Source organism: Mytilus galloprovincialis, chromosome 4 (assembly GCF_965363235.1).
Source record: "Mytilus galloprovincialis chromosome 4, xbMytGall1.hap1.1, whole genome shotgun sequence".
Taxonomy (NCBI): Eukaryota; Metazoa; Mollusca; class Bivalvia; order Mytilida; family Mytilidae; genus Mytilus; species Mytilus galloprovincialis.
Window position 1 is genome coordinate 73147550 of NC_134841.1, and position 12101 is coordinate 73159650.

The 12101-nt window shown below is 30.9% G+C and overlaps 1 protein-coding gene across 2 annotated transcripts in view; it reads left to right on the forward strand.

Moving 5' to 3' along the window:
- LOC143072895 (uncharacterized) overlaps nucleotides 1-11249 on the forward strand; it is a 36001-nt gene extending 24752 nt beyond the window's left edge. For both annotated transcript variants that reach the window (XM_076248041.1, XM_076248040.1), the window contains exons 3-5: nucleotides 3246-3516; nucleotides 7406-7512; nucleotides 10687-11249. In XM_076248041.1, the coding sequence (XP_076104156.1) occupies nucleotides 3246-3516; nucleotides 7406-7512; nucleotides 10687-11103 (795 nt within the window). In that variant the 3' untranslated portion in view covers nucleotides 11104-11249. The remainder of the gene's footprint in view (nucleotides 1-3245; nucleotides 3517-7405; nucleotides 7513-10686) is intronic.
- Nucleotides 11250-12101: the final 852 nt, after the last annotated feature.

The following is a 12101-nucleotide window of genomic DNA, read 5'->3' on the forward strand; positions in this document are numbered from 1 at the left end:
TTCATGTAAATTATTTAACAATGAAATACATTAAATATGAAATTTGGAGTTTTACCAAGGGAGCTAATAATTATTTAATAACACTGTCTGCCACACAGCATTTCGGGGGCTCTCCCTCTGGTATCTTTCCTCCCTCTTTTATAGCTGACTATGTGGGACTTTTCTAATTATTGGGGGCATTATGATGACCTATAGTTGTTAATTTCTGTGTCATTTAGTCTCTTGGCAATCATAATACATATTCTTTTATATATAGCGATGTCGTTATTACGACATAGCTATGTCGTTTTAACGACATAGTGATGTCGTTATTACGACATGATATGTCGAAATTACGACATAGCGATGTCGTAATAACGACATGTTATGTCGAAATTACGACATGCTATGTCGTAATTACGACATAATTAATTTTTTTTGAATGGCCCTTATCGGCTTCCGTAAAAAAATCATTTTTATTACCCAAACCCCAATTAGTGGTATTTCGGTAAACTCAAATATATATGTACAACAAATCCGTAAAATCGGCTAATTCTTCGATATTTTTTTGCTTTCCGACTGAAATCCTGTTTAGTCGCGTGCAGAAGAACAATCTGGAAGAAGTTCACCTAGTTCAGTCTTTTTACCACCCATATTAACATGTAAATGCTACGTCTGCTGCAGAAGCAAAAACACGCGATTAACACCTTAAGAAATTTGGAGACTTTGAAAGAAAAACAAGGCTATCATGCAGCATGTTTATTTAATCAAATATTCCATTCTCAGTAAAAATTGTACCAATGATTAATTTAGGTTGTAGATTACATAACAATAGTTAATCATTGTTATTTTCAACTAGGTAGAATTTTAGATTTCTTTCCTGTGATTGGTAGGCTTTTTACTGCACGATCTATCACCGACCGGGGATGTTCGTTTTGATTAATGGCGACAAGCAAGTGCAGAATAGTTTATGCATACCGATTCTGCTTGATTAAATCTGAAATTTTTTTCCAATTTCTAAATTCAGAAGAAAAAAAATTATGTTTGAACGAATGGCACAGATATTCTAATGCTGTTGATGCACGAGGCTTCCAGAATCCTATCACGTGACTTTCGTAAAGCATTGAAGGCGTTAACCTTACTATGAATTGGCTATTCAATTAAAGTTACGAATACGAAACTAATATGGTCATTCAGTTTAATAAACCGACTAACTAGGAGGCGAAAATCGTTTTCTTACCTTTTATATTTGGCATGTTAGATAGTATAGATAAATGAATACACTAATATACCATCTATATTTAAATGACTTTCTTTATGAAAAGACTATAGCATCATAAACAAAGTACTATAGCACAAAACACGTAATAAAATTAGTAATCGTGGGAACTCTTTACCACAGGTGTCGATGTACTTAAGTAAAGAAAGCACTGAAAAAAATGGTAAACCATGAAGAATGTAAAATATATTGTTCATATTTTCAAATTTATGTCTTTATAGGATACTAATTAGAAAATTTTAGGTTAGTACAAAGTTTAGGAGCAAAGTGTTGAAAACAACATCAATAGATAACTTGTTTAATAAAGATTCAGATTTCAAAACGAAAAGAATTTTATGCGTAACATAGGACATAACAAAGTGATTGTAATATATGTGAAAAAGTTATAAAATAATGTTAAAAGCCCATATATTGTAAGGAGAGATTTTTCATTTCAGATATATTTTCATAATTTATTATATACCTTATAACGTCACGCCTTCAAAGGCATTTATACCTGTATAGTGGTTTGTTTTTACATTACACAATTAACGCTGCATAAAAGATGTATGTTCGTTTAGATTACAAATATTTCCGTCTCATTTCCAAGCTACCAGATACGAAAAAATAATCGAGAAGACCCTTAGCACTTCACATTTACTCTGACATGAGAAAATACCTTAAGTTCAGAGCAGTTTTGATATGTAATGAAACAGTTTTTAGATAAATACCGAGATAAGTAAACGTTAGATAATTTTTCGGTTGGCCATAGCTGGGTTGGGCTCTGCATATGGAGGACCTCAAATCATTTAAAGCATTTCAATATAACTTTGAAATACGTTCAATCCTTTATGTCGATAAAAGACTTGGCCTACCTATGCGAGTCTGATACAAAATCAGAAAAGATCATATTTAAGTCAAACGATTTGGGTTTTTTTTACATACTTGGATGCCTTATCAAACTTTAAAATTATTACTATTCTGAATAATATTTTCATCTCATTTATAGATCTTGTGTTTATCAAACAAATATGGCTATAAATCTTAAAATTTAAAAGCTAAAGAAACTTATAAGGATGTAATTTATTATCTTTTACTTGCCTCATACTTCATAAACTATGAAAAAAATCTTGTTACACTTCATTATAAATATCTAAGATGGGTTTAAAGAATGTAAATGTTTCAGCAAGTTCTCTGGCCTACAAGGACTCTTTATATTCTAGTTATGCAATAGCCACATGGACGAGTCCTTTAAATACTTCAAAAATACTTTAGATTCTTAAACAGGCCCTTTAAAGTGTTCTTTCTTGTGAAATCAATGGTGAGAATTTTAACAATTCAAAGCACAACGAGGAACTTAAAAGTGGTTTGATACAAATTGATTGAATACAGAAGTGAATAATCTGACCCTTCAACTAATATAATGAGGGACACAGTGCCCGATCATTTTCAGCAATGGTACCACATTATCCACTTCAGAGTAATAATGTTGTGATATTTATGGTAATCTTTTAAACTTAATTTCTATGCCTGTGTACTTTTCACAATATAAAAAAAAATTAACATGTTACAACTAAATGATAAGACAATTTCTGAATGGAAGATTACCTATCCAGTATTCAGCAAAACTTATCGAAATGTTCAATTTTGTTCCTTAATGATTTAAACTTCGTACTTCATTTGGCTTGATGTTTTTTTTTTTTCTATTCGAACGTCACTAATGGGTCTTTTGTAGACGAACCTGGTATCTTTGATGAGTTTGGTTTTTTTTAAACTTGAATTTGTCACCGATTCATTCACGGGAATCAAGTTAATAACCAAAGGAATAGTAACACTATGCATGATTTCAACGCCGTTATTGTTACTTATATTCAAACGATGTTGGTGTATCAACACTTAGAAACCAAATCTGTTAGATATTCCTTTACAGACAGTTGTGTTCAATGTTCATTAAAATCATGTACGATAAATATAAGACTAACTGATTTAAACTTTTATGTTTTTTCAGATTTCTACAAAATTTAAACCCGATCTAGGTTTAAAAGAAAGCACCTTTCCAAATATAAATACTGATAATCGTTTCGTATTTGCTGAAGACTTTAAACCAAACTTAGGCATTGATGAAAACCCGATTCCTGACAAAGAGAATCAAGAACCAAGTCGAAGACGGCGATATTGGATCCAATCTCGCTGTAGTGATATGTTCGTTCGAATCAAACCAGGAACAAGGCGTAATTCTATTGATGCATCAGGCAAAAAGACGCCACCTGGTCGTTATAGTAAGTGCTTTACCTTATATATATACTGTTTAAATTGTGTAGATCGCTGCTAGTGTTCTGCTATTGGCATTAACATAGACGTGTTTTCTATACCTTCAAACAATGTAAAATGCTTCAACACTGTCTAATTGATCTCCATTCTTTAGTGTTTCGTGGTTCTCTTTTTTCTGTCATCAATACTCATTGACTCTGACTTTGGATTTAACATATCTGCGATTAATTATGCTACTTTGATCATCTAGTAAAGTAGTAGTTAAAAAAAATACATGATTTTTGGGTGTTTAGTGTCCTTCTTTATTCTGCTTTAATATTTTAGTTTACAGTTCCTTCTTATTATTATGTAGTTTGTAGTTCTGTCAAGGTGTAATGTAGTTTGAAGTTCCTTCATATTGTTATGTAGTTTGTATTTCTGTCATATTGTTATGTAGTTTGGAGTTCTGTCATAGTGTAATGTAGTTTGAAGTTCTGTCATATTGTTATGTAGTTTGTAGTTCTGTCATATTGTTATGTAGTTTGGAGTTCTGTCATAGTGTAATGTAGTTTGAAGTTCTGTCATATTGTTATGTAGTTTGTAGTTCTGTCATATTGTTATGTAGTGTGTAGTTCTGTAGTTCTGTCATATCGTTATGTAGTTTGTAGTTCTGTCATAGTGTAATGTAGTTTGAAGTTCCTTCATATTGTTATGTAGTTTGTATTTCTGTCATATTGTAATGTAGTTTGTAGTTCTGTCATATTGTTATGTAGTTTGTAAATAACATACCTTGTAATATTACTTTTAATGTCATGTATCCATCAAACCAAAGTGTACCGTTTTCTGAATCTTATTTGAATTTACCTTTATTGTGAATGTTCTTGAATCAAATTCTTTGAAATCCAGACAAACATTGTCAACTGTATAACTAATAGGGATTGAATAGCAAAACGCCAAACAGGATTATGGTCAACTTACAAAGTCAGGAATACGACAGTTGTTTTTTTGTTTGTTTGATGTATTTATGCTTTTGACTTTGCTATTTGCCATTTTGATTTTTCCTTGGATTGCGTTATTTTTACTTTATTCCCTGAATACAGTGGACCATCATTGCTGTAGACCTAACCGGATGCCATTCGAACGATGCTGATTAAATATCTGATATTTTGCGTGTAAATGATTATTTCAATATCAGTTTATCATGACCAAACCTATATCGCCATCTTACCTACATAATAGATTACACAGATGAATGAAATGATAATTAACCTCAGTTGTCATTCCCTAACCGTAGTAAGTATAAGACATGCACTGTCTATTACTTTCAGTTTGGTTATTTAAAGGCGTGATTTGTCTAAGTTTATATAGATTAAATTCTTGCAAGTCATACTGGAATTAAGTGCTGCTCCTATGAAATGAATCATGCAACTTAGTTGGATGAAGTGCTAAGGAAATTATTCTCCTTTCAAAGCTTCTGAACTCACTCGATTTTATTAAACGCGTGATAGTCTATAAATTGATTTAGAGGGCATCACCAGCCCAGTAGTCAGCACTTCGCTGTTGACATGAATATCAATTATATGGTCATTTTTATAAATTTATGTTTACAAAATTTTGAATTTTACGAAAAACTAAGGATTTGCTCATCCCAGGCATAGATTACCTTAGCCGTGTTAGGCACAACTTTTGGGAAATTTTTTGGTCCTCAATGCTTTTCAACTTGTTTGGTTTTATAATTATTTTGATCTGAGCGTCACTGATGAGTCTTAATTAGACAAAACGCGCGACTGGCGGTTTAAATTATAATCATAGTACCTTTGATAACTATTAACCCTTTTAAAAATCGCTAATCTCAGTTTCCCTCAGTTTTAGTTTGTTACCTCGATTTTGTTTTTGTCCATGGATTTATGAGTTTTGAACAGCGGTATACTACTGTTACCTTTATTTATCAGACAAATTATGATTTTTGACCACTTTGGTTATTGCATAATAATTGGCCAAAACACATCTAGTATATTCAGTCAATTACCAACATCTTGATGGGGGTCATTATACAACATCAATATCATAAACTCGATCATTTGATGTTTGTTTTTCGAAAATGGTAGGCTGGACATCAAATTCCGACAAAAGATCACTGTGTGCTTTTTGGCCAAATAAGGACATCCGCGAAAAAAATCAAAATATTTGAAATTAATTCACAGTTACGTTAATTCAAGTTTGACGAGTAAAATATTTTCCTTACGAAATTACTGCATATGCTCGTTTAGAAATTTATAACAAAAGGTCTTATTTATTTAGTTTGAAGATTATAATAAGAATAAACACTAACCATGGATTCTACATGTTCAATTTCCTGTGGTCAAGCCGAGGAACTAGCTCATAAACAATGATTAGTTTTCTTTAAATTCAAATTAAGTCATGTCCATCCAAAACTGACAGATGTTAGGGTATAAAGTCATGCACAACATGCATTGAAATAAATCAAAATAAGACATCTAGTTAATTTGCGCTATGTTTCGTTTAATTCGGTATCTGGCAGTGTCCATTTCTGGACAATGGATTTAATTCAGAAAGATTGTTTAACAGGCCTGTTTACTGTCAGAGCAGATGCTCTCAACCCTTTAATTGTATGTTGATTTAAGGACGACTTGTGGACCGCCTTCAAGTTACAAGTCGTTTTTGAAAATGAAAAAAAAGAGGTAAATGAAATTGTGTCCTACTGTTCCTTTCATTGAACGACAAGATGAGCGTCAAGTTGACTGTAAGATAAAAATGAGGAATTCCCAAGGCGAGTGATTCGATTAAAATATTATACTATAATCATTTTCTTGTATGTTCATATTCTACACACGTAGAAGTATGAATCTTTGCTAGAATGAAATTTATGGAGATTTAAATCCATGTTAATTTTTGCAGTGGTTGACTGTCACTCTATCCGTCAAACTGCATTCTTTTCATTCTAGCGTTAAAATTATTTTAATGTCCCACTGATATTAAGGCGACATCTTTTCATATTCATACACTATATATATATTGCTTTCTTTCTATGTCATTTATATTATTGCATGCATTGAGTGTATTATATAACGTACTACGGAATGATTGCTTAATAATAAATACCTTAAACTTTCTTCTTTTCATTAAATTTCTTGTAGCTTAAAATGTGTCATGTCATTAATGTTTAGAGTTTCAGTTTCAAATGGCGACAAACATTTTTTTTTGCGCGTGTTGTCGTTTCATTTAAAAGTACTTCGCAATTACTATAAATCTAAACTGTTAGTTTACCAGTTAAGTAACAAAATATTGCATTCTAAATTTAGGCTGACGTCACACGATTTCAACGAGATTAGGGTCAACAAGATGTGCTCAGCTTGACTAAATCTTATTTCTTAAGATCTTAGAGTAAATAATTAAAATATAAGAAGATAAAGGGATTGTGAATGATCATAATCTTTGACACAGTACCTCACTTAGTGGAATTTTTATTTGTATTTAAGCTTCATATATTTGAAACGTGTTTTCCTTTTTATTCTTCATGTAGGTACTATCTTTTTGGTATGCGTCTTTTTGTGAATTTCATGGGCTATGAAATGATATAAAACAGCGTCACTGACAATTTGAAAATATTTGATAAACAATAAACGTTTTCATTAAATGCTCCGTTCTATAGAAACTGTTATTTATATTAATAGTAGAGTTGAAAAGAGTTTTTCAGTTAAGGACCCCCTTCTCTCAAAAAAATGATATAATGGATATAAGACCAATTATCATAGCAATATTTCTCAACTTTCGATTTATGTAATGGTCTTTAGCAAATTGTGTTTTTTGTTTTTGTGTATAATTTGCACATTTTAAGATTTACATGCCCAATTCTTGCCACTAGTTCTAACTTTAATTTCTTTTTTATATTTACAGCATCAATAATCATGGAATCTATAGGCCGTAACGGACTAGTAAGATTGCAAGGTGAAGATAGTCTTATGTATTTATGTTTCAACAATAAAGGAAGATTAAGAGCACGGGTAAGCATTAGTAAAATATTAAGTATATTTGGTGTAAATGATAATACATATTTTGTTCCTGCTGAGTGAATGAAATGGAATAACTTTGCTGAAAAATTTATCAGATGTAATTGATATTCATAATTTTCACTAGCGTCATCACTTGTTACTTTAAGGTTAGGGTGTGCGTATTATTCAATTGATCAAGATACGTTTGTCCATACCATTTTGCATTTATGTAGGAGGGTTGATTTTGCGTGGTCAATTTTATTCTGAACCGGTCATTTCAATCTGAACAGCTCTTAAAAGATTAAAGTTTTATTTCATTTTTAGTCTTTCGGTCAATTTTCAGACTAATCCACTGCAGTTAATTCAGTACTGTTCGGACGATTCGCTTGTAGTCAATATGTGTTCAGTCTAGATTCAAACTGTTCCGTTACTGTAATATACCTGTTTATATCATACTGAATTGACTACAAACGAATTGTTTTACCGTACTCAAGATTGACTGAATGACTGACGATCACCGAACGATTTATTGTTCAGACTTTTCAGATGATGATAAGATAAAAATATTAGTTTTAGACTATAACTCGTTTACTGGTAGTATGTGTTATTTTCATTTTGAAAATTCGGTTTGATGACAAATCATATATATTCTTGTCGACTCGAACAATTATGATTTGTATATACTGATATGCTAGACGATTGTCTATTTTTAAGGTCGACCGTATGTTGACCTATAAATGTCTTTATTTTGTGTCATGTTTTTGTTTACCAATAGATGTCTTATTTTGTGTCATTTGTGTGTTGATCAAAAGATGCGTTATTTGTGTCATTTATATGCTGATCTATAAAAGTCTCATTTTGTGTTAAGAATATGTTGATCTTTAAATTATAAATGTTTTATTCTGTTATCATTCGTATGATGCCCAATTTTTGTCTTAATTTGTATAATTCGTATTTGAATTACATACGGATGTCGTACAATTGCATATAGTATGCTTGTTTTTTTTTGTTTTTTTTTAATTTATTTATCTGGAACTAGTCTATAAATGCAGTTTCTAATGGAATTTAAATCATCAACACTTTCGGCTAAATCTTTGAACTTTTCATAACCACACTGTTATTCTACATTGTGCATTTAACGTGAGCATTGATTTATATACCAATTTTAAACAAATGTGAAAATAACATATTGATTCTTTAGCTCAATCTTGATAGGTTAAAACCACAGGGGGTACAAAAATCTTGTCTCTTTGTCACATGTAAGTGAAATGAGGATTTAATCAAGAAATTCTCTTTGACCTTGTAAAATCAACCTGTTTAATAACAAGCGAATTTCAAATCCTATTTCTTTACAAATTACGTAGGGTTGACATAGAAAGAACAGTGTAATGTGTTTCTCGGGATTACCTAACTTTTAAATCGAAATGACAGAGGGAACAACGACAATCACCCGAACCATCAGGGTTTTGGGTATTAATATTAAAATCGACAGCATTTGCGGTGTAATAATAAATGACAAATTTGCATGGTAAAATACACATGTATACATTCTACGATCGATGGCATGCTGAACTCGTTAGTATTTCATAAATATTATTCAATACAGCTTTGAATGTATTAAATAAAAAGAGATTATTCTTTGTGATTTCATAACACGTCTTTTTATTTAAATTACTTGAGGAACACCTGATTTTTCTATCCAAGCAATCTAAATGAATACATTTTAATCCAAATATGAATTTAAATTGGGTTCATCCAAAATATTTAACATTGTAGAATGAAAATTTTCTATTTTGAAAGGAACATCATATCTAAAGTAATGAAGTGGAAGGTGCATAATTTTAACTTGAGCGAACCCTACTTATTTCATAACAGACATATTGAATAATCCTTATTTAATTTTTATTCGTAAAGCAGAATTCTTGTTCCTAAGTAAATATAGTTATCAACCTACAGTTAAGTATAAGAACTAGTATGCGAAATTGATAAACTTTGCACTAAGTAAATCACGACAAAATTATATCATTGACGAAAAGTACATTTAAATTTAAAATAAGAACCCTTGTCTTTTTTCTGTTAAACACATGTGAATAAATACAAAACAAATTGCTATATGCAGGTGCTCATAAAACCATTAGAACAAGACAAATAATACAAAATACTTATCAGGGTTGTAACTTGAGAATTTATTGAACACTACACTATAAATCATATTTTCAATTTTATGAGGGTCCTGAGAAAACGACAACCATAACAAAAAATGGACAAATGAATTTCAGCATATACTGGCAGTCGTTTTTAATAAAAGTGATCGTCTATTTGTAACGTATAGTTTATTGTTCAATGTCAGTCACTCGTTTTAAGATTGACGTCAAACTGTAATAGCACATTTTATGTTTATATAGACCCTCAGCAAAGGTTTTTCTTAATTTGGTTTGAGGTGAAAAACTGTTGAAGGCTATAGGAATGCCTGATATAGATAGTAATTTTAACAATTGTACAATTAATATGCAGGTGCTTGTCATGTAATTAGTGGAAATATGATCCTTTGTTGTGGAAAGTAACTGTCAATCTTTAAAATATTTGAAATCAAAGGCAAAGTACAACGCACCTGAAATTACTCGGAAGGAAACCTCTTCGAATTTAGACCGACATTCCTATGTCTATTGATTTCAAAATTAACTATGAACAAAGACAAAACCACAATCGTTTATTTATTTTATTTTAGTAAACAAAAGATCCATACTCTTAACTAAATGTGTATAAATATATTTACATCTGATTACGATACAAATGTCTGTTCCAAGTCAGAAAAAATGACAGTTGTTTTCCATTGGTTTGATGTGTTTGAACTTTTGGTTTTCCCATTTGATGAATGTATTTCCGTTCTAATTTCCTTGCAGTTCGGAGGTTAGGTATTTTAATTTTAACAGTCTTCCAAAATGATGTTCAGTGTGTTTTTAATTGATCATATTTTACCGGGTTGTTATGTAGATGCATTTAACTATGCATCGAAGAGGTAGGTATATGTATTGAAGTATTACATTATACATAAGTATTATACTTCAGTGCATATGCAATGTTAAACTGGTATTTCATTTCTATCTTTTCGTACGAATATTTATTCTGTAATTTTATGAACATAAATTATTTCGTTAATACAATGTTGTTTTTTTTCTTTTTCAGCATCATCCACTTGATAGTTGTAATCTAGTTTACAACATTACACATGACAAATATTATCAGTTCCGCTTAGCGGACGAGGAACATAACTGGTTCATAGGATTCAAGAAGAAAAAACTAAGAAATTCTGTTCGAGGTAAAGCGTTACCAGGCTATAAAAAGAAGCCAAACTCACGTTTAGAAAGGTGCTATGACTTCACTTTAATAGCGATAGATCAACATAATACAACGCCGTCACCGTATAGTCCAGTTAATTTTAATGAATATAGTGATAATTGGAACCCACAAAAAACATTTCATAAATTAAGACATATGAAAAAATATCAAGGAATGTTTACGAAAGGACACAGAAAAATGAACAGACGGCGGCAGAAAAAGAATAGAAAAAAATCTAAGAAGCGAAAACCACCTGGTAGATGAATATAGAAAACTTAGCATTGTTTTCAATTATTTAACATATGCATTCCGAATGAGTACGAGCTGTGATGGGAAAGAGGCTGTGATTTGTGTAGCACGTGACAGAAGATAATTCTGATAAATCATTCGAATGCAACTCTACGGGCTTTCATTTATTTGTAAAATGAGCAGTGACAGAGGGACTGTTACGGAGGTTAATTTATTCATAACGGATGGAAACTTCCTATTCGTGTAATCTTACATTGAATGTTAACCTTTTTCGTTTACGACACGAGATTATAGCTTTATGCATGAACACATAAGAAAATGTATAGTGTTGTACAAACTAGGATGACTACCTCCTAATTAAATATTGACCATTAAGGCATTGTAAAATATAAGAAATCCTTGAGCAAAAACCAATAAATTTCCAGTGACCTAAAATGTGCATTTATTACCAGTGAAACATTGGTCGGAAACACGGGTAAAATTACGCATTACGTATGCAATCACACTATAGAGAGACCATAGCATTGCTATTACAGATCTCCGAAACAATGACTATTGTGTCTTTTGTCTTATAAATAGAATTAAGTTTCGAATCTAAGGTTTTCATGATTTCGATATATTTTTTTTACTTTCATAATATTTTCATATGGAAATATGAAAGTGCAAGTTTTTTTAAGTCTGAATTAATGTAATGACGTAAAATAGACATCTAAATCCACTGTTTCGGAGATCATGTCATCTATTGTTTTTACACACCTTCTTGTGATATTTTTTAAGTAATTTTTTGTTAAACGAACATATATAGTGTAATAAATGTTGTTATAAATAGCTAATCTGCATAGCAGTTATGTTCTATCCTAATTTTGTCTTATACCTGTATATTACGTCATTATATTATTATTACATTACACATTCCAATTCAGGTATTTCAGTCATCTTTATCATACAATAAAGACATGATAAAAATGTAACTGTCTTCTTCTGCAATAAATTGTAATTATTTAAAATTCTGA